This window comes from Mesoplodon mirus (assembly GCF_964341445.2).
Source record: "Mesoplodon mirus genome assembly, chromosome: 4".
NCBI classification, from domain to species: Eukaryota; Metazoa; Chordata; class Mammalia; order Artiodactyla; family Ziphiidae; genus Mesoplodon; species Mesoplodon mirus.
The window spans coordinates 66,220,771-66,245,102 of record NC_138979.1 but is presented as its reverse complement, the minus strand read 5'-3'; the positions used below and the strand labels follow the sequence as shown (position 1 = coordinate 66,245,102).

Below are 24,332 nucleotides of genomic sequence, written 5' to 3'. Positions count from 1 at the left end.
TATTGAAGAGACCACCTTTTCCTTTGTGTATTTTTGATGCCTTGTCAAATCTTAGTTGACTGTATATTTGTGGATTTACTTCTGAGCTCTCTATTCTGTTCCATTGGTCTATGTGTCTGTTTTTATGTCAGTTTGCTTTAATCTGAATTATTTCCTTCCCTCTGCTAACTCTGGGCTTAGTTTTTCTTTTTCTAGTTTCTTGAGGTATAAAGTTGTTCGTTTGAGATCTTTCTTCCTTTTTAATGCAGGCATTTATTGCTATGAACTTCCTTCTTAGCACTGCCTTTAAGCATCTCGTAAGTTTTTGTATGTTATATTTTAATTTGTCTCAAAGATACTATCTAAGTTCTCTTTTAATTTCATTCTTTGATTCACTGGTTTTTTCATGAATTTGTTTAATTTCCACATATTTGTAAATTTTCCAGTTTTCCTTCTGCTATTAATTTCTATTTTCAATCCATTGTGGTCAGAAAATATACTTGGTATGGTATCAGTCATCTTAAATTTGTTGATGTGTTTTGTGACCTAACATGTGATCTATCCTGAAGAATGTTCCATGTGTGCTTGAGAAAAATGTGTATTCTGCTGCTGGTGGGTGGAATATTTTGTATATGTGTATTAGGTTCATTCAGCCTATAGTGTTGTTCAAATCCTCTGTTTACTTAATGATTTTCTTTCTAGATGTTTATCCATTATTGAAAGTGGGGTATTGAAATCCCTTACTTTTACTGTGTTACTGTCATCTTCTTCCTTCAGTTCTTTTCAATGGTTGCTTCTTATATTTGAGTGCTCTGACGGGTGCATATGCATATATATTTACAATTGTTATACCTTCCTGAAAAATTGACCTTTTATTACTATATGATGTCATTCTTTATCTCTTCTGAGAGTTTTTGACTTCAAGTCTATTTTGTCTGATATAGGTATGGCCACCTCTGCTCTTGTTTGGTTACCATTTGCATGGATTATCTTTGTCACTTCTTTCACTTTCAGCTTACGTGTGTCCTTAAATTTAAAGTGAGTCTGTTGTTGCCAAATGATTTTGATCCATTCAGCCACTGTATGTCTTTTTACTGGAGAGTTTAATCTATTTACATTTAAAGTAATTATTGATAGAGAAGGAACTACTATTGCCGTTTTGTTAATTATTTTCTGTCTTGTAGTTATTTTGTCCCTCATTCCTCTCCTGCTGTCTTGCTTTGTATTGTTGATTTTTTTTTTGTTTGTAGTAACATGCTTTGATTCCTTTCTCATTTTCTTTTGAGTATCTTCTATAGGTATTTTCTTTGTGGTTGCCACTGGGTTTACATAAAGCATCTTATAGTTATAATAATCTATTTCAAGCTGATAACAACATCAATAACATACAAATATGCTACACTTTTACTTCTCCCCCCCAATATTTTATGTTACTGATGTCACAAAATACATATTTTATATCATGTATCCATTAACATACTTTTATAGTTATAGTTATTTCTACACTTTTGTCTTTTAATTTCTGTAACAGAATTAACAGTGATTTAACCACCCTCCCATTACAGTATTACAGCATTCAGTATTTGTCTATATATTTACATTTACCAGTAAGCTTTATACTTTCATATGCTTTCATGTTGCTATTTAGTGTCTTTTTGTTCCCATTTGAAGGACTCCTTTTAGAATTTCTTGTAAAGCAGGTCTAGTAGTGGTGATGAATTCCCTTAGCTTTTATTTATCTGGGAAAGTTTTTATTTTTCCTTCATTTCTGAAGAATAGTTTTGCTGGATATAGTGTTCTTGGTTGGCCTTTTTTTCTTTTAGCATTTTGATTATAACCTTCCACTCCCTTCTGGCCTGTAGTGTTCCTGGTGAGAAATCCACTGATTGTTTTATGAGAGTTCCCTTGCATGTGACAAGTTGCTTTCCTTTTGCTACATTCAAAATTCTGTCTTTGACTTTTGATAAGTTGATTATAATGTGTCTCTGTGAGATTCTTTGGGTTCATCAAAGTTAGGATCTGTTGGAATTCTTGAATTTGGATTCCCTTTCCTTCACTAGACTGGGAAATTTTAGGCCATTATTTATTTAAATAAGCTTTCTGCCCCATTCTCTCTTTCTCTCTCCTTTTGGGACTACCATAGTACATACATTTGCCTACTTTACAGTACAGCATAAGTCCCTTAGGCTTTTTTCATTCTTTTTTCTTTTTATTCCTGACTGGATAATTTCAAATGACCTATCTTTTAGTTCAATGATTCTTTCTTCTGTTTGATCAATGCTGATCTTGAATTCCTCTAATTTTTTCAGTTCAATTATTGTATTCTTCAGCTCCGAAACTTGTCTTTGGTTCTTTTTATATTTTCTACCTCTTTGTTATTTTCATTTTGTTCATATATCATTTTCTTGAGTTCATAGAACATCTTTATGATGATTATTTTGTATTTTTTGTCAGGTAATTCATATACCTGCTTCCTTAGGGCTGGTTTTGAAGATTTATCTTGTTCTTTGTAGGGGCCATGTTTCCCTTTTTCTTTGTGTGTCTTATAACTTTGTGTTGGGATCTGCACATTTGAAAAAACAAGCATGACTTTTAGACTGTACATATTGGCTTTGTAAAGGGGAAGACACCAATCACCTTGACTAGGGAATTAGGCATTCTCTGACACTTTTGTAGGGGATAGGACTTCTCTGGGCCTGAGTGTGCAATTCCTCAATTAGAAAGGCTTGCTGGTTTCTGTTTCAGGAGATCATAATCTCTTGCTCCCTCTGGTGTCTGCCTGCAGCACTGCAAGTTCTCTGGTTCTCAGGGGCTGCCAGTCATCCAAAGTATGCCAGTTTCCTGTCAGTGCCATAAGTCAGGTGAGACAGATACAAGTCCCCTGGCAGTCCTCCAAAAAGCCAGAATGCAGGACTCACACTCAACTCCCCTCCCTCCTAAAGGGGAGAACCCATGAGCTGGGGTATTATCTTCCAGTGTGGAGCTGTGCCAACTTGAGAGAGGGGCGATCATGAGTAAAGCAAAACAGTTCTTCTTACCCACATCAATGTAGCTGTTCTTGGCTTTGAGATCATCTGGGGTATTGCAATATCTTAACTGTTTACCAGAGTTCTCATAATGGTATTTTGGTCTGTATATAGTTGTTAAGTATCTCTGTGGGGAATGAGAACTGGGACTTCCTATTTTGCCAGTTTACTCTTTTTCACTGGTCTTTTTATTGCCTCCTAATGTGCATGTCTGGTCTCCTCAAGGAGACATTTTGAAGGTAGAGGCCTACTTTTCTAAGCACTGAAATGATTTAGGTACACAGAAGATTCTTAACAATTACTTATTGAATGAAATCTGCTTTAACATATTTTAAAGTTTTCATACTTTTTGGAAGATAATACATTTCTGTTAGCCTTCATCCTAGATCATGCCTGTCTAAATGTACTGTTTTTACATGACTCCAAATAAATTCCTCAAGACCTTATCTTAAAAATCCTACTTTGAATCTGTGCTGCAAGAAAAAGCTTTTACAGTGCCACATATGCTAATTTAGCTTTTGTAAAAGTCATAATCCAGAACTGTAGAATTTCCATCCTTCCTCAAGGCATGGGCAAATACAATTTCTTCCCGAAAGCCTCTCCAATGCTCCAATTAGAACTCATTCATTCATTCATCAAATATTTAACAGGCACCTCTTATGTGCCAGGCACTCTTTTAGGCTGCGTGGGCTACTCTGTAGCTCTGATTATGTTACAGAACTTCTCATAGCTTTCCTTTAATGTTAATGTATGTAAGTTGTTCCTTTTTCAACTGTGGGCTTCTAGAGGAAAGGAACTGTGTCCAATTCACCTCTGTAACCCTGGAATCTGTACGATGCTTTGCACATAATTGAGATGAAATACAAGAGTGCTAAAACAAACTCCAAACAGCTAGACTGGGGGAAAAGAAAGTCTTCTAAACCATCTCAGTTTGCTGAAGAACCAGAAAGGCTGAAGTGTCCTAAAATCAGGTGTCATATAAATTCCACCAGATCTCAATTAATTAGCTTCTTTTATGCTTCTTTCTAATCCTTCTGGAAAATGTGTTGATGACTATTTTCTATCCTTTACTTAAAGGGTACTAACAAGTTAGTGATCCATATTTCAGTTACATGTATATCAAAACAAGTCAGCAATAAAAATGGAAATGCACTCAAGTGATTTCCAGAAATGTAAAAATCACCATCACTAGCCACCACCACCTTCTACTTCCCCAACTTAGAAAACATACCCTCCTCTCCCAACTATCACAAACTCTATCACAGCAGTATTAGAATTGACAGCTAGAGAATAAAAAGCCAAAAGGAACAGCAGAAACCAGAAAGTGCCACATATAGGAGGGATAAAATGTGTTTGATAAACTAATATCCCAGGATCCCAGTTCTAAACTGAACAAAATAAACATAGAATGTGGTGATATCCACTGGTTGGGAGACTAAAAGCTTTCTGAGTGTCAAGAAACCTTGAGGTCACAAGTAAGGGAATATTATTCAAAGAAAACTGGGGATTTCAAAATACAGGGAGAGGATCAAGCTACTTTTACAAGCTCCTGGCACATAGTAGGCACTTAGTAACTGAAAGCTATTATGAGGAGATAAGGTCTAGCTCAAATGTCCCTCCTTTGTGATGTCCCGGGCGGAGGCTACTGAGCTCCTTCCTCTGTGCTCCACTATACTCTGTACAGGTTTCCAACACACCATTTTTATATGCAATTTACATGTCTATTACCACTCCTATGCAGGAATTTCCTGGATGGTTGGGATCATGTCTTATGCTTCTCTGGAACTGGAAATAGTAGGCGCTTACAATTATTAAGTGAGAGAATAAACAAACTACCTCATACAATAAGAAAAGGTTTCGATCAGAAAAGAATGAAGAGACATTCTAGACAACCTAGCTAGGATGGAGGATCTTGTCTGTAAGTCTTCTTGCTCATTCCTTCACATTTCAAATGTCTCTTTTGTTACCTGTTCTGTTCAAAGTACATTTATGTATCTTCTTCCATTAGCAATATAGAATAGGTTTCACAGAGTAAATTCTTCCAGATGATGCAGCATGCAACAGTGAGAGAGCATGGGATTTGGTTTTTTAGTTTTTACTTATTTTAAAATAATTTAAAATTGGTAATGGAAGAATATAAATTATATACTTTGAACAGGACAAGTAACAAAAGAGAATGGCGGGGCTTCCCTGGTGGCGCAGTGGTTGAGAGTCCGCCTGCCAATGCAGGGGACATGGGTTCATGCCCCGGTCCGGGAGGATCCCACATGCCGTGGAGCAGCTGGGCCCGTGAGCCGTGGCCGCTGAGCCTGTGTGTCCGGAGCCTGTGCTTCGCAACGGGAGAGGGCACAACAGGGAGAGGCCCGCGTATGGCAAAAAAAAAAAAAAAAAAAAAAAGAGAATGGCTTTTAAATGTGAAAGAATATGCAAGAAGACTTAAAAACAGGATATGATGCAAGAATAGTAGAGTTCCCTTCAGCCAGTACCCCTACTGTTAACACCTTACAAAACCATAGTATAATTACTGAAAGCAAGAAGTGAGCCAATAAAATTAACTATTCTATTGAGCTTATTTGAATTTTCTAGTTTTCTCACTAACATCCTTTTTCTGGTCTAGGATCCCACATTACATCTAATTGTCAGATCTCCTTAGTTTCCTCCAGTCTGTGATAGTTCTCTAACCTTTCCTTTTCTTTCATGACACTGACACTTTTGAAAAGTACAAGTCAATTTTTGTGTAGAATGTCCCTTAATTTGGGTTTGACGGACCTAGGTTGGACTCTTGACTCCGTGACTTACTATCTATGTAGCCCTGGGCAAGCCAACCTCTCTGGGACTCAAGTTTCCTCATCTGTAAAATGATATAATAATACTGACTTTCTGTTTTAAAAATTAAATGAAGCAATATATATTAAAATACCTGGAATATAAGGCCATACCACAAATGCTAAGTCTTTTCTCCTTGCCCCTGCCTTTCAACTATTTCTGATAGAATTTTGCTAAATGTGTAACTCGTATTTCAATGCCTTCTTTTATAGATAAAACCACATATAACTTAGCCCTCAAGTGATGACTCAGTGTCATCACTATAAATAGCCATTATTGCACTGTGTAACAGTTCTAGGTCTGTGTTTTTTGTTCTCTCTCACTGCATTCCCTTCTCATTGTCAGTATACCTACATGTAAGGGCCTCATAATTTCCTTTCTGATTTTCAGCTTGAAACTTATGGGGTTCCATTTATTTACTTATATATTCATCAAAGACATACTGAAGCTACTGTGTCAGGCCCTGTGTTAGGATCTCGGAGAAAGTGATAAATTACCTCCTGTCCTCCTTGATTTTATGGCTAGTTGGGGAAATGGACAAGTAAACAGTTAATTACAATTCAATGTGATTAATTCTATGAATGACATAATGCAGAGGAGCATGTAAGAAGAACACCTAACCTGGACTTGAGGAAAGAGTCAGGTTGGGGAAGGTTTCATAAAGAAGGTGCCATTATGTCTCAGTAAAGGTCTGCAGAATGTGTAGAAATTAACCAAGTGGAGAAGGAAAGAGAGCAAAAGGCACACAGTTTAGGAAGAGCTATTAGAAATATGTGCTGAGTAAAAGTAGATCGGTTCTGAAAAATAAATCTCCTGTGTTATAACCTTGCAGCTTGAGAGAGATTTTGTGCCAATATCTCAGGGGCTCAGAAACTTGACCAAGAAAATTCTGGCCCCAGGGCTGTGTTCTGGAGACTGCAGTTGACAGGCCTAAACCTTTGGATACTATGCTGAGCTTACCTCTTTCAACACCTGTGAACTGAAGTAAAACTTAAGGCTACAATTGGCTGCTTGTTCCCATTGCAAAAGTATAACAGGTTTGCCCCTTTCTGACAGAGGCGTTTCTTCCTTCAAAAAAATATATCAATGGTTATCAAAAAGTCCTTTTTAAACTGACCCTTTTAACTGAGCTGGTAAGAGAGGTTTTGAGACTTTCCCAGCTGTCTTCCCTTCTACAGCACTCATTCCTACGGCCTCAGAGGTTTACCTTTGAGCCTAACTCATTCCAAAGCCCTAGTCTGATCATGTAAATTTATGATCTCAGCAAGTGCTACAAGTATATTACCCATCAAATATTGGAACTTAGGAGACTGCAATATAAGATTTTCAAATTAAGAGGTTTTTCTGCCAGTTCCTATTTTACTCTCCCAATCATCTTCACTTTTTTTTTTTTTTTTTCCAATCTGGAGAGTAAATAAGCTTTTAGTTTTCTCTACAGGGGATATTTCTCAAATCTTAGCTGCTTCTAATTCAAAGCAATAATATTACATACCGTCAACTGGTGTATGAGGAGGTCCATCAAGAAGGTAATCTTGTTACTAAACAGAACATCAGTGCAGTTTTCTGAACAGTTATTGCAGGTGAGGTTGTAAACATTGACTGCATTGCAGAGAGACCTAACAGAAGGAGAAAAACACCACTTATAAAACCCGTGCAGCTCTTCTGTAAACAATTTAAAATACATAAAATGAATGGTATAAAAGCAACAGGCATGGGATAGAAGTCACTCTAAAAAAAAAAAAACAAGCCAAATATTACTAGGTGCAAGGTCCATCAGCTAGATATAAAAGCTTGTAATTTTTATCCACAGCCCAGTGTTCATCAGTAACTAATTCTTGCCTCTTATTAATTTCTTAGTTGCAGCAGCAGGCAATGGAAATGTACTTACCAGTCTACTGACAAGGTCTTTATAATCTAAGATTAGATATTACCCAGGAATTTTGGGACCTAGAATTCTTTGAATAATACCCAGAAAAAAAGGTCTGCCAAAGCTCCTGTTGCTAGATCTCCTGGTCGACAAGGGCAGATGATGGAAGAAGGGAGCACACATGAGGAGAAACTAGAGGCTTTCCCTGTGAGACAAGAACTGCAGAGTTCTGGGGAGTGAGCACCACACCTGCTCAGAGACTGAGCAGGGGAGGACCTAGAGAATAAAACAGTCTAAGGTGAAACCCATCAAAGAAATGTTTTTTTTTCTTAAGGATTAAAAAATTATATGCCACTGTTCAAAGAAACATTTGGAGCAACACTCAATGGGTATTCTTCTGAGTGCTTTGAAAACTGTGATTAACCTGCATTGCCTGAGTGATTAATGTTGATTCCTGCCTGTCTGACTAAATCTCCTGCTTAAGTCCTATGTATAAGTGTTTGTTTTTTTTTTTTTTTTTTTTTCTTTTTGCGGTACGCGGGCCTCTCCCTGTTGTGGCCTCCCCCGTTGCGGAGCACAGGCTCCGGATGCGCAGGCCCAGCGGCCATGGCTCACGGGCCCAGCCGCTCCGCGGCATATGGGATCCTCCCAGACCGGGGCACGAACCCGTATCCCCTGCATCGGCAGGCGGACTCTCAACCACTGCGCCACCAGGGAGGCCCATGTATAAGTGTTTTGATTTAGTCCCTTACAACCAATCCTCTAGAACAACAATTCTTAAAGTGTGAACCACGGACCAGTAGCATCAATATTACCTGGGAACTTTTAGAAATGCAAATTCTCAGGTTCCACCCCAGGTTACTAAATACTAGAAACTTTGGGGGTAGAGTCCAGCAATTTGTGTTTTAACAAATTCCACAGGTAATTCTGATGCATCTTCAAGTCAGAGGGCCACTGTTCTGGAATAGGGGCTCTAGAGTTTGACAGAGCACTAGCATCACCTGTATATCTTTAAAGATATATACTTGCCTGAGTTCCTCCCCTGGAGATGCTAGTTGGGGAATGGGAGGGCTCTAGACATCTGCATGTTTCAAAAGTTCTATGAGCAATTCTGATGTATAGCTAGAGTTGAAAAGTACAGGTCTAAGAACCAACAAGTGGGTATTCATTCATTCAACAAATATCTAAGTGCCTATGATTTTCCAGGCTCTGTGCTAGGTGGACAAGACAGACAAGCTCTCTGTCCTCATGGAGCTGATGCTCTAGTAGGAGAAAGATGGTGAAGACAGCCCCTCCTGTACTTGTAATCATCTGTTTGTCTGATATAGTTGTATCTTGCTTCACATAATTGATAGGTTACTGGAAACTGAGCATTAGAATACATTGGTTAAGAGTAGAGGTACTGGAATAAGACACTAGGTTAGAAACCCAGTTGTGCCATTTGAGGTTCTAGCAAGTTACTCATTTAATATCTTAGCATCCATTTTCTTACCTATAAAACTGAGATAATAATACCTAAGCTTCACATGGTTATCATGAGAATTAAATGAGATAACAGATGTAAAATATTATACTTAGGACAGTGCCTGGCACATGCTTAAATACTTAATAATGATAGACTTCGTTAGTGTTATTAATCTTATTATTCTTGTTAAGAAATGCACAAATAAAACATTTAAAAAATCCAATCAAAGTGTGCTATAGAAGCTATTATTTTCAGGATAATAAAGCACAGTGTGTCCCAAATTTCTTCATGGTATACTGGCATAAACAACGAAAGGGGGCTTCCCTGGTGGCGCAGTGGTTGGGAGTCCACCTGCCGATGCAGGGGGCACAGGTTCGTGCCCCGGTCCAGGAGGATCCTACGTGCCACGGAGTGTCTGGGCCCGTGAGCCGTGGCCACTGGGCCTGCGAGTCCGGAGCCTGTGCTCCGCGGCGGGAGGGGCCACGCGGTGAGAGGCCCTCGTACCGCAAACAAAACAAAACAACGAAAGGACTCTAAGTTGAAGGGAGCCAGGAGGAGGCTCAGCTCTGGCCTGACTTAATCCGAGGGTTGTACAGGAAATCGTGGCCTACATGTAACTCATTTATGACACATTGATTTGGAGGTGCTACCTAACAAATTCTCCACAAATGCAAATCAGCATTATTTCAGTTATTAGGTAACATATTTAGATTTTTCAAGAGGGCTTTTCTTTTTAATTTAAAAAATAACATGTATTTGTGATTATAAAAATAATTTTAGATAACTGTCATAACTTTGGGAAAGAGAAGCACAAATAAACAGTAAAAACTATCAAGAGATGATTGGTATTTGTACTTCCAATCTTCTCTTCTTACAAATATTCACTTAGTTAATATGTGTACAATGAATATTTCTCCATGACATTTAATGTTCTTCTATAGGGATTTCCCTGGTGGTCCAGTGGTTAAGACTTTGCCTTCCAATGCCGGGGGTGAGTGTTGTTCAATCCCTGGACAGGGAGCTAAGATCCCACATGCCTCGGGGCCAAAAAACCAAAACATAAAACAGAAGCAGTATTGTAACAAATTCAATAAAGACTTTAAAAATGGTCCACATCAAAAAAAATCTTAAAAAAAATCCTTCTATAACACTGGTCTTCAATTTTTTAAATAAAGCAGCAGAATGCTTTCTTACTCAGAAGCTTAAAAGCTAACAAAATGTTTTTCAGAAGCCTAAACCAAAGAACAGATAAAATCAGACCTCTGCTAACTGAAGCAGAAGTGGGGGACCCAGGACCCTACTTTGTTCTCCTCTCAAAGAGCCTTGAAGGGTTCCTCAGAGACCTGGGGACACCTGTGGGTGTGTTCCCTTGGAGTACAGTAAAAACTACTGAGCTTCAATACAAATAAAATTTAACTTGGTAACTTTTTGAATAGGAATGATGACCTTAGTACAACACACACAAAAAAGCATGGTGAAAAGTATCTCCCTCTTACTTATTTCCCTCAGCCACTCAGTTCCCTACCTTAGAAATCACCATGGTTACTAGTTTACATATCTTTCCAGAAGTAGTCTGTGCATATGCAAGAGTTGTTCCCTCCCACACAAATGGTATCACACAAGACTTGGAGGGTGAAGTGAGCCAAGGCCATCTCCCCCTGCCATTGGTTGTTGTCCTTATCAAGCAAGGTTTGGAAAAGTGAGGTTTTCCTGCAGTAGTATTCAGGTTCCATTTCCCGAATTCTGTGTGTCAAGAACCAGTGGGATAACTTGTACTACTTGATTTGATTTCCTAACCTGATCTGCAGCCTTAAGTACCCATTCTGTGGTTTCCTGGTTGTGAGAGAAAGTTGTGTGTGGCATTAGCTTATTTCCTTCCTAACTTGTGTTTGGCCTCAAAGGGAGCAGCGCCCCCAGTGGATATGTCTGGTATTGTTTTGGAGTCAACAACAAAAGGTCTACAACTTTTTCCAACAGTTTTGTAGACATCCAATTTCTTATTTTAAATTCCTTTTCTGATTAAAATACTTACATTGAGAAATATTATAGATTTTAAAAGATGGAACAGTGTCATCCAATGGATATAAAATTTTACTTCAATCAATCCCTTACTATTGTGCCCAATTTTCAACGTTATAAACAACACTGTTTTAATATTCAGAGTTCTTAGTTATATGCCACAGGAAGTAAGCTCTGGCTGACTTAGATATTAAGGAAGTTAACTGACAGGCTATTGGGTATATCATAGGATTTAGAAAACACAGGCATAGAAGTTACACTGCCTGGACCAATATCCAAATCACATACCATGAAATTGATCTGCTAAAAAAAACACTGGGCACCATATGCCACAGCTTGAACTCACACTATGATTTTGGACACCAGATGCAGCTGCCTCCAATTGTCAAAAGAATAGAGTTTGGGATGTCCTTGCTTCTTACTTCATTAGCCTCAGAGTAAAAGTCTGGAGTGGGTATGTTGGGTCATGAAGCCTAGGTCACAAGTTTATATACTAGACACAAAGAATACTGGGAAGCAAATACCTGGCATTCTCATGCTCTATAGTGGGAGGGCCACATTATATGCTTGGGAGCTCCACAAACATAGGATGTGCTCAATAGCACAACTCATGTTCACAATAGCTGTACTGAACAAATCCTTCTGCTTCCTTAGGATGAATTTTCAGCAATGATAATTTGAGTCAAAGGATATGAACATTTAAGATTTTTGATAGACACTGCAAAATTCAAATTGCCCACCAGAAAAAAAATATTTTAAACCAATTTATACTCCCAGAAAAAGAGTTTCTCCATGTTTTTACCAACACCAGATAATTTCATTATAAACAACTGTTACTGATCTGACAGCTAAAAATGGAATTTTTAAAGGGTTGCATTTCTTTTATTACTAGTGTGATCAAAGACTTTTTCATGTGCTTATTGCCAATGTATATTTATATTTTCTTGAATTATCACTGTGAACCTTTTACCCATTTTTCTATTGGGGGGGTCTCTCTTTTTCTTATTGATTTATAAGGCTCTTTACCAATAATAAAGATATTAACCTTTTATCATCATATGTAGCAAATAACTTTTCCAGTCTGTTGCTTATCTAAATTTTTTGTTTTCTGTCATAAAGAATGTTTTCATTTTTATTTGATAAAATCTGTCAAACTTTCCCTTTAGTACACCTGGGTATTGTGTAAAACTTAGAAGGACCTTCCCACATCAAGATTATAAAAACATTCTTTTAAATTTACTTCTGGCATTTTCATAGATTTTTGCATTTAAATGCAAGCTATGAAATTGATTGTGGGATAAGGTATAAGGTAAGTAGCCACTTATCTTTTTGTTAATTATTCTTATCCTCTATTTTAAAATTTTTATTGGAGGTTTTTATCTTTTTCTTAGTGATTTATAAGGATTCTCTCAATATAAATATAACAAAGGGTTAATACATGTTGTTAATATATTTTCCAGTTTACCTACTGCCATTAATTTTGCTTGTTATTTTGAAAGCATTTTTTATGTACTGAAGCTAAACAATTTTAGGTAGTCAAATAATTCTTTCTTTGTGATTTATTTTTTTCTTCCTTTCCTTTTATCCTTTAAAAGGTTATTCTTCACTATAAGATGAGGTAACTACATGTCTGTGTCTAGCCATTTGTATTTATTTTTCTTTAATCATCACTGTGTGTGGTAATTTTATGGTTTTATAATTTACTATCAAATCATTTAAAATTTATTTTGGGGTGTGGCATGAGGCAGAAGCCTAAATTCCACCCCCCGCCCCAGAGATTACTCAATAATTCACCGTTTCTCTACTGGTTTGAAATGCCACCTTTACTATAACTATATATATAGGATATATTCCCTGGTTTCCTAGTCTAGTTGATAATATTGTTCAGCATTGTGCCAATATCACATTGTTTTGTGTACTGCAGCTTTATAGTGGGACTAACACATGTAACTATAGATCCCTCAAGGCTTAAAAAAAATGAGGGTACTATATTTAGAATGACACGTGGAATTATAGTTCTATAATTGTATCCTCTTTTCCCTTTGGTTTTGATCTATAATTTTTATGGTCTTGATTTCTAATCTCTTTTTTTCTGTCTTATTCAATGAAATCCCTACAACTTGTCTAAAATCTTTTGTGGAATATCGTAAGGCATAAATAAACATACACATGAAAAAGCAAACAGCACATGGTAGGGGATTTTGTCCTAAAGCCCTCTGTGCATTAAAAAAACTGCATTTACTAGTAAAGTATGGAATATGCATCTGTATAATCTTATGCTCACAAAACTCTCCAAAGAAACTTCCACAAAGAAACTACTTTCTGATGAGAAAAAAGCGGGGCGGGGCAGGTGGGGGGCAGTAACCAAAAATCTCAGGGTCAGGAAAAACTTGTCCACTTAGTAGAACTTGTTTGAAAAACAACCTCTATTTGAAGAGCACCTGTCTTAGAAAGATCATTTCTTTGAACCCAGCTTGGGTGGTCTGCCCAAGCAGCTTTCCTTGTAATTTAAAACTCAAATGACTGGAAGCACTTTTTAACATCAAACAGAAAGCCCCAGATTTTAAAAGTATCTTCTGAGAAGACAGTAAAATCTTACTGTCCTTTCTGTCAAAAGTACACTGTGGTTGGGTTTAGATAAAGGCTTTCTGCTCCAAATAATCATGAATACATGAGTGAATCTTGTGTCAGTAAGTCTTCTCACTGAAAATGTTTCCTCTGAAAAGCAGGGGACAGAAAAGGCATCACAAAGCTGGGTATTTTAGCAATAAATACAGGAACCTATTTATACCCCAAAAGGACACTAATAGAATACAAGTGTAGTACACCTCCGACATTAAGATTAGTATCTAAGATGTTATGAAATAGTTAAATAGAAAAGCCCCAGGTGGTTGCAGCCTAAGAGGACTTGATAAAATAATATAACTAAGGAAGTATGTAAGCTTATATCCTTATGCAGTTTCCAGTGATTAAGACTTTTCAGGAAACACTGTTCACCAAAATCCACTATCTCATACCAGTGTCAAGAAAGCAGACATTTAAAAACAACTGCCGTTGGCAGTTTAAAACCAGAGTCCTTATATTATAAATTATAATTTACCAAATGCCTCTGGCTTGCATTGAGCATTTAATAAATGGCATATAGCTTATACACATGGAGGTGAGTGAAGGCTTTAAGTTCCTGCAGAGCAAAATTCTGTGCTAAGTAGGCACAGCAAGTAATAAGAGTCACACCAATACAGCTGCAAAGAGAAACTTGGAATTTTCATCAGTTACTGTTTCGGCCCTCATGTAAGAAAAGGATTGGCTTGATGTGGATAAGTGTAGGAAAGAGACAGAACATCACAAAACACAGCAAATGATATAATTTAAGGAAAGAAGATTATCTGGACTGAACCAGAACACACAGCCCTGGAGTAATACCAGTTTCCTAGGGAAGGGAGAAATGAATATTAAAACCAGAGCTCTCAAACATATTATAATTTACCACGTACATTTTGTTTGCATTAAGCATTTAATAAATGGCATATAGCTTATATGCATTGCCATTCTCAAATTATGTTTTGTCTTTATGAAGCTCCAAACTAAAAGAACTTTTTAAGATATTATTAAAAAGAATTATTTGAAACTAGGGAGATGCAACTGCAATTAGAATTCTAACACCCTAACTGGACCCACCAAGTGAGTGGCCCCTCACAGAACGGGGCCTGTGATGTAGGCCTGGCCCTGCAGGACTGGCCCACCTGAAAGCTGCATGTGCCAATTCTGGAGGCTAAAAACTGAGACTAGTGTCAAAGCACGGAAAACTCTATTCTATTATACAACTACTTTAAGTTAGTTCTAAGCAAGGTCCTTGCCTGGTTCATCCTTTTTGGGGCCCTCATAGTATGCAGCACAGAGCTGGCTGCGCACAGAGATGTCTAAATGAAGGGACAACTGTCTTCCTTGTTTCAAGGAGAATATACAAGAATGTACAACTGTGGAACATGCTAACGCATTAATTAACCACATTTTCCACTATTCTGCTTTTTTAAACACTCATTAGAATGACTGGGGTGGGAACCCATCCCCAGTTAAAGATCAAGTATCTTGTAAATTCATATTGCTATTTCAGATTCAAACTCAGGACTACGGGATTTTTTCTTCAAACTCTTCTATCAACATATAACAGCTCTCTTTCCTCTCTTTGACACTGAGAATCCTGGTCCTTAAGAGCAGCAAGGATGACAGAGTTAGAATACCCATGATTACTTATTTGCTTTATGCTACATTATAACACACAGCAGTTTGAGAATAACAAAATTAATAGTACACTAATTATGATTACTGAAAACAGTTAAAAATATTTTGGCATATGCCATACCTATCCCTCACCTCCAAAGAGGCTGTACTAGCTACACCGTCAGAACATACAGTCATCTCATACTACACTCTCCCTCTTAATCTTCTTTAGTTTTAGTGCCATAATTACATATTTAATGTTCACTATCAGTCCACACGTCAATGTATCTATATTCATTGCTTGTCTGAAGCTTGTTCTCTATTAGGCTCCTTAGCAAGGTCTTGTGGGAACAATATTCCCTGAGTGCTTGCATACTGATAAGTGTCTGTGCCTTTTATAAGGGAAGGTCAATTTTGCTGAATATAAACTCTTTGGCATGTATCTTCTTTTCTTGAGTGTATTAAAAATGTTACTTCATTTTCTTCTGAAATAAAACACTGATATTGAAAAGTCTAATGATAAATGAATTTTCTTTCATTTATATATCATGTGCTCTTTTGAACTTTCAATATGTAATTTTAAAATTTGAAGTACAATTTATACACAGTTACCATTTACCCTTTTTAGTGCACAGAGTTTTGACAAATGCGTTCAGCAGTGAAACCACAACCACAATAAAGATATAGAACCATCATCTCCCAAATTCCCCTGGATGGTTACTTTCTAGTCATCTCCTCTCCTAACCCCTGACTATCACATATCTGTGTTCTAATTCTGTAGTTTTGCCTTTTTCAGTCATAGAAATTGAATCATTCCATATGCAGCTTTTTGACTCTGGTTTCTTTCACTTAGTACAATGCATCTGAGATTCATCCGTGTTGCTGCATGCATAGACAGTCTGTTCCTTTTTATTTCAGAATAGTATTTAATTGCATAGATACTTTCCATGCTTATGGATTGCTTATTCATTTACCAGTTGAAGAATATTTGGGTTGTTTCAAGTTTGGGGCAATTATGAATAAAGCTGCTATAAACATTCATTTACAGGTTTTTGTGAGCACATATTTTGTTTTATTTATCTGGGGTAACTAGGAGTGGGACTGCTGGGCCATATAGTAAGTATATATTTAATTTTATGAGAGACTTACACACTGTTTTCCAAAGTGGCTGTTCCATTGTGCATTTCCCACTAGTAGTGTAAGTAAGAGAGTTACAATTGCTCTGTATGCTCACCAGCACTTGGTAGTATCAATTTTCTTTTTTATGAAATTTTAGTAGGTATGATGAAGTCTCTTCTTGTGGTTTGAACTTGTATTTCCTAATGAGGTAGAGCATCTTTTCATACACTTACTTGCCATCTGTGTGTCTTCTTCGGTGAAGTATCTATTCAAATCTTTTGCACATTTATTACTTTTTATTCTGTAATGTATCCAAAGCACATAAATCACTTCCTGGTCTATACGTATCAGGAACTAAAAAATAAACACTGACAACAGAGCGAATGAATATAATACTCTCTTCCTCAACCAAAAAAGGTAGAGAAAGAACACTACCCAGCTTGGAAAACATGTGGAAAGTTCATGATTTTTAAATTTTTAAAACAAATAAAATCAGCTTTCATTTGCAAATCTTTTAGTATCAGATCTCTTAGTTCTTCTCTACAGAAAGTAGAAAGACTCTAGTGTATATTACTGAACCAGTGAATTTAAAATTATAAAACAACATGGAATGCTAACATGGAGTGTTAACAGAGAGTGCTATTTGATTATGCTTATAAAGTTGTTTATTGAGGCAAGGGAGAAAATTTTCTAAAGCAGTCTCATTTTAATAATGTTCACTTGGTCTGTTGTACCAAATAGATTTTAGACATATAGTACTGATTAGAATAAAATAAACTGAATGAAAGCAAAGCAAAATAGTATTTAACATGGAAAATGTATTTGCAAAAAGTTCTATATGTGGTCTTGTATACATGGAAGTCTTTTTAAGTGTTATTAGGTTATTGAGAAAATTTGAAGATATTGAATAAGCAAGTCTTGGTTAATAAGAAAATGTCTTCTCAGCAAGAAATCTGAGGACAGAAGAATGATGCAGAAAATTTAATAAGGAAGAGATGATTCAGTTTTGATATTTTTGTGACCACAAAGAATGTGGACTTGTGACAGAATTTGGAGGTATTTTTGCAGTGGACATTTGGACATTTGGATCCGTGTGAGCTGCGGATAAAGAGGAAAACTTTTCCCACTGGCACAGTGATGACTAGTGTAAATCCACACTGCCTTCTCTACCTCTGACTCCCTCCATTCTGCTGCTAGAACACTTAGGGTGGGTGGGGATAGCAGGGGGGGGGCCAACATCCAGGAACTGCAAATCAAGACAGCTCAAGGGGTCTTGACGAGACGCTAATAATGCTGCTGACCAACCGATCTTTACTATGGGTATGTATATTATGTGCATCCTACACTTCAGTTTGCATCAAAATTCAATGTAACAATCACAAATGATTATTACATTGCATATCATATTCTACAATGTAACATTTTAATAACACTGAGATTAATTTTTTAATTAAATGATTTTCCTAAGTATAATGATGCCTCAGAGCAGGAGTAAGAAACTTTCAAGTGGATATGTTATTTCAAGGGTTCTTCTTTAATTGGTGAATTTGGGACAATTAGATAGGCAATTTAATTATTCCACAGAGACATATTCTAATTTTAAATGCGAAACCATATATATTTTAAGCAAAACCTAATTAGACTTTCTGCATTTCCTAAAATTAACCTCCCACTGAGAAGGTGTTATGTTTCAAAGATTACAAAAGTATATTTAAAAATGTAGGATGAGCATCAAATTAAAACATTAATTTTAAAGTCTAGTGTTAAACTCTGTCTTGTCTAATAACAAGACAGTTATGATTAGCAAGTCTTTAGATATGTTCTTAAGTAGGATCTGGTTATATAATTTTAAAGTCACAATTAAACATGTTGGCTCTGGAGAAGACCCCAGGTGGTTTGCAGTGTTAAACAGCAGATTAAAGTCGACACAACTAATTTCGTTACTTAATCTTATTAGTGGTACAACAGCTGTCAACTGTAACCATTTCTGTTCAGCCTTCTGAGACATAAACAAAATGCTTCAATATGTCAAATGGAGATGAGTATTTATCAATCACTATGGCTAATTAGCTTGCAAAACAATGTTTTTACTTTTATTGTCTTGAGGAAAGTTATTCACTTCTAGTAAACCTTGATCTAAAAATAGACATTTAGAATTATATTACAATAATTCTGCCTAGAAATAAGGAATTGCTTATTAACAATGGATTGTATCCTAAATTTCACCCACACTGGCAAATACCATTTTATTAACACTTAATGAGGGGCTATAATGTAGCAGATACATGGGGTGGCACATGGTTTCCACCTCTATAGTACCCACATCTGTTACTGATGGGAAATAAGTCTTATGATAAATTTACTCCATATTTGCCACCTGATTTAAGTCATGAGAAGGGTGTTTAAGGTAACACAGAAACGTTGCACTGCTTTTTTAGACTTCATTGCTATATCTTCTCTGAACATTTTGTCTCATATATACAGATAGTTACAAGTGGTTTTGGTTCATCTTTCCCAATTTCTGTTAGATCATTCCTGTTGTCCCTCTTTGGCTCCTAACCTGTTAGGAGGGAAAAATCATTCCACAAGCATTTTCTGTACCCACACCAAGAAGCCACTACAATAATTGGTTTAAAAGCCTTAAACCAATCAACCAAACAATACCATCTCCACCAAAAGTAAAAAACTAAACAAATAAACTAAATAACAACAACAAAAAACCCCCAAGCTACTCACAGGAATGATGACAGTAATATTTTATAAGATATCAAAGAAATATTAAATTTTTAAAAGTTAAATATTCACATATCAGAAACAAAAGTATAGCCATCATTACCCTGTAAATACCAGCTTTGTAGGAGATCCACTGAGGACCCTTATAAACTCAAACAAATTAAATCGCACTTTCTGCATACACCTTCAATAATTCAATTTTTTTTTGTTATGTGGTGTAGAGTAACTTACTGATTAGTCTTATCTTTCCAGTTGTGATGTAAGCTCTTTGAAGATAAAAATCTCACATATCTCAGAAGAAATTTAACAAATACCTGCAGACTGATAATATCTCTCTTTGGTGATACCATGTAGGCAATAAGGTAGAGAAGGAAGAGTACCAGAATAGAATGCACAGTCCTAGCTGCCAGTGTGATAACTGATGGTAAATTGTTCAGTCTTTTTAAGCCTTAGTTTCTTCATTTATATAATGTGATAAATTGGTGAAGACAAGCCAAAAACTCTGTTAAATAAATGTAATATATTTATAAAACAGTTTTATTACTCTTGTATTTCTGACAATGCCAAGTGTTTTGCAGGGATTCAAAACAACTTCTTTGTAAAGGTTCTCTCTCTCACTCATCTTTTACCCACAATACTAAACAAAGTACTAAGTACATGGCAATAAAAGAATATATTAAATGACTGAATTCTTCTTTGGTTAAAATAGCATAAGCAATACGGGCTTAAATTAAGGTAGTGGCAGCACTAATAGAAAGATGAGTGAATGAAATAGATATAAACTTTTCTTGCCAAAATGTGAAATAAATAAGGAATAAATACCTTTTACTTTTCCCTGAATTAGTCATTTTGTCCAATTCCCTCAGACTTAATTATTTTTGATATTGTACTGACAGTGTTCTAATATTTTTTCCTCTTATTAGAACATTTGTGTCCTAAGAATATCAAAATGTGTACAGCGTCCCAAGCACATCCTATTATTTCAGGCCTCCATGATCTTGCACATGCTGTGCTCTCTGCCTAGTAGGATTTGTTAATTTGGCAAACTCTGAATCTATCTTTTAAAACCCAATTTAGATGGCATATCCTACAGGAAAGATTCTGTGTCCTCCTATGGCAGTTAATTACTCCATCCTTCATGTTATCTCTGTACTTGGTGCATACTTCTAGTTATACTTAGCACATCATACTAAATTACCTCTTCCCCTCTTTAGCTCACCTCTTAATGAATGGGCCCGCTGAGGGTATGGACAATGTTTTATTTCCACAAGTCTACTGCTCAGCACACAACTCTCAATCAGAATTGTACCAACCTCCTAGGTATGTGGGTAAAGGTATAATAACATATTTGGTTGTCACAATGACTGAGGGCAGAGGTATTTAATGGGCCAAGGGATATTACACACCTTGCAGTGTGCAGGGCAATCCCGCATTCTGACCCAGTGCTACTGGTATCCCATGCTAGAGTGTGACAATTCACAAAGCCCTTTCCTACATATTAGCATTTCACCTTCACAACAACCCTGTGAGATAGAAATCTTTCCCCCCATTTCCCAGATGAAAAATACTACAGCACAAAAAGGTCTTAAGAGACAGGTCTCACACTAAATACTGGCAAAGCTGGTATTTGAACTCTAATGCTCTGACTCTAAATCCCAGCTGAGTTTAATCCATTAGTGCATTATATTCCCTTTTCTCTAATTCTAAATACCTGGCTTCAGTTCTAGAACTAATCAAGTGGGAAAGTGAATATGTTTATAGAAGTAGATTTTAGCCTAAAATACATTATGTGTTAGACTGTGTACATATTTGTAAAATGTGATATTATAATCTTCATCCTATTTAGGTGTTTCTCAAGAATCTAAGTCCCAGATGGTAACAAAAGAAAAGAGTTACAAAGTTAGCAAAGTGCGACATAGTTCATAATTCTGAAAGTGCTACAGAGTATTTCAGTAAGACTGCTGTGTTACACTGTCTAGAACACCAAAGGACTTGGTCACAAGCTCTACATCAATTGTTTAGTGCATTGACACTTTCCTCACAGAAATACACTGCTGATTTTAGAAGGAAATTAATAAGAAAATAGGATTCACTTAATAGAAATTAGCTTTACAACCATCTTTGCTGGAATGCATAAATTTGAAAAATAGAGAGATTTGTATTTACATTAACTCAAATGTCAATGCTGAGAACTATTTATATGAATTTTTATTTTCAGTAAGGCAATAACCTGAACTCTGAATCAATAGCTAGGCTTGATGAAAATGATTCCCTGGAGAAGGCATTAGTGTAAAGGAAATAGCAAGCAAGTTAGAGCCTCAAATAAGCTGTGAGTAACATCCCAGGAGTTATTTACCAGTGACAGTCCAAGTTAAAGATTTTCTTAAGTAGACACGTAACCAAAAATGTTCAACCAACAAAATATTACCTGAGAACTTTCTACATGGAAAGAAAATGCCTTAATGTAGACTGGGCTAAGAAAGAAGTTTCAAAACTGCAAATTTTATCAGAAAACATGAATCCAGCATCTACCAGTGCAATTTTGGTAAAACAACAACCCCATCTAAAATGAAGTTTTGCATTTCTTATTGGGAAAGAGAGAGAGAGAGGAATAGGATGATGCAATGCTCTGAAACTTGCATCAGGTACTTGATTATGTCATGCTTTGGGATAGACGTTTAATAATATGGAGATATTGTGTGGTTTCCCTGAGAAGAACAAAATTGCAAGTCCAAAAAAAGCTTGAACTGAAATAAGTCAACGTTTTTCTTACTTCTTTTAAGTACTATAAAAAAAATGACTTAACAGAAAAATCATGTGTCTTTTACCAATGCTATATCTTTCACCTAGCAGTTGAAACTGCACTGTTAAATCTTAAAATAAAGGCATATTATTCAGTTCTTAAAAATATAAAAAAGCTTTACCTTGTAGTATAGGATTAACATTCTGAGCTGCATCATGCTGTCAGGACTTGAGTGGGGGGTTGGGGGGTGGTGACTGCTCTTGCAATCTCCTCACATTCAAAACATCTTAACCTCAGCTTCAAAACAGGCAACTGGTTCTAATTTCAGAAGATAACTGGTGCAATGATTAAGTTCATCATGAACAAATATTTTTTATTAAAAAGTTGGACTATGGTCCATTATGATCAAGTCTGAGAAAATAGAGTCTAAGAAAATATACTTCTAGTTTTTGTAAAAATAAGACAGTGTTACTGGGATTCAAACTAAGTTCTAATTATAAAGTTAATAATGAGGTAATCAATCTGGGACCCAAGGGCCAACCAAGAAAGTTAACACTTGAGGGCTATAAAGAACATGAGTAGTACTGTTACTTCTTCTTGCAGAACTTATGTATTGTTATTAAAGAACAATACACAATACATTTTCCAATCTTTGATGCTGAAAATAAGCTCTTCACTCTAGAGTATGTTACTTGAAGTGTGCTTACCTTAGCATCCAGGGACAGAATGTTTAATGTATATAATTTTCTATACAGATTCTCCAAACTGGGGTTAGGAGAAAAAAGGAAAGTTCTGCCAGTCCCAGATTGTAGAAACATTTAATGTTCATAAAGAACTACACCCTAGAGAACTTGTAAAACGTGCTTTCTCTATTTCTACTTTAAAACGTGGGCATTCATTCATTCTTCCTTGGTATGAAAGAATTTAGAAAAACAATTCTATGAGGTTGCAAGGAAGGTTCTATAACATAGTCCCATATTTTCAACCCAATCTAGAGTTTTAAAAAATCTTTAATATTTGTATTTAAAAGTATCAGGCTCTAGGTTGGAAAGGACAGAAATTTATTCAAAATATGTCAAGTAAAAAGAGACATTTACTGTAAGGCTGTTGGGAACTTTCACGTGAATCCAGGAGAAAATGAACTACCAGACTTCAGGAGGGCAGGAACAATGCCAGCTCTGTGGACTGGGCCTACTCTCATTTCCAGCCCCCTTTTCTCTCATGAAGCAGTTCTGGTCTCCCCCTTTCCCCCAACTGGCTTTCATTAGTCCTGCTAAACTTGGAGTGAACACAGCCCTGTAATGACCATCCCAGAAGTTACTCTACATGATTTTTCAAATTCAAACACACACACACACAAAATGGGTTGGAGTTTTATAATTTTCCAACTGCAAATTCCTGAGAGAGAAACTTGACTGGACCAGTTTAATTTTGGGGGCTGCGTTTTAAGCCTGATATTGCTGGCTGGTCTACAGATTGGCTGCTTTTGAGTCAAATGTCCATTCTTGGTTTAACCAGCTATGGCCATTGAGGGAAACACCCTATGGCATAAAATATAGCTGCTTAGAAGAGGCACAGCTGCAATGCCTAGAACATGTAGTATTCATAACACCCATAAAAAGGGAACAACAAATAGGAATGGAGTTGAGGCGAATATGAAGTGAATATGACAAGCCAAGAAGAAATAAAGGGTAGCAGGGTAGGAAGCTCATGGTGAAAACAGGTTAACAGAGTCTGGATTGTGTTACACACTGAAGAGAAAGGCAAAGATTTAACAGTAGATGAGCTCCAAAGAGAACAGACACGTGAGTCAAGAGACCAGAATAAGAAGCAAGCTATAGGCCAGGCACATGAGGCCAGGCATCTGAGGAAACTAAGTTTGCAGACATTAGATATGTAACAAAATGTTCCTTTTATGAAGAGCTTACATAAACCACCAGGCTGGCTACTCCACATAGGTAACACAGCAGGCTAGTACTAATGATATTTAGAGTTTAACCCACCTCATTTCCCTGTAAGTTCCCTAAGGACAAGGTCTATTTCAAATGGTTCCTAGATGTGGCAATCCCATTCCCATGTCCATATGTACATACAACTGATCCCAAGAAAGGAATCCCCAGAGAACAGTTTCCCTGGGTATCAGGATCAGAAGCCCTACGTCATGTACCTGCTTCTGGTATACATGGGATATCCCTTTTCCACTATGAAATGAACTGCATCAGTCGCTACCCTGTGAGTATCACTAGACCAAGAAAAAGGAACAGACACCTTTAAGGATGAAACCTCAATAATCATGGGAGAGTAATTCTGAACACTCTGCCATTTGGAAAGAAG

At 36.6% G+C, this 24,332-nt stretch overlaps 1 protein-coding gene across 9 annotated transcripts in view; it reads right to left on the bottom strand.

Moving 5' to 3' along the window:
• The window catches only part of SCAPER (S-phase cyclin A associated protein in the ER), a 496,989-nt gene that overhangs the window by 116,395 nt on the left and 356,262 nt on the right, over positions 1-24,332 (bottom strand). For all 9 annotated transcript variants that reach the window (XM_082617344.1, XM_082617352.1, XM_082617349.1 and 6 more), the window contains one exon: positions 7,324-7,447. In XM_082617344.1, the coding sequence (XP_082473470.1) occupies positions 7,324-7,447 (124 nt within the window). The remainder of the gene's footprint in view (positions 1-7,323; positions 7,448-24,332) is intronic.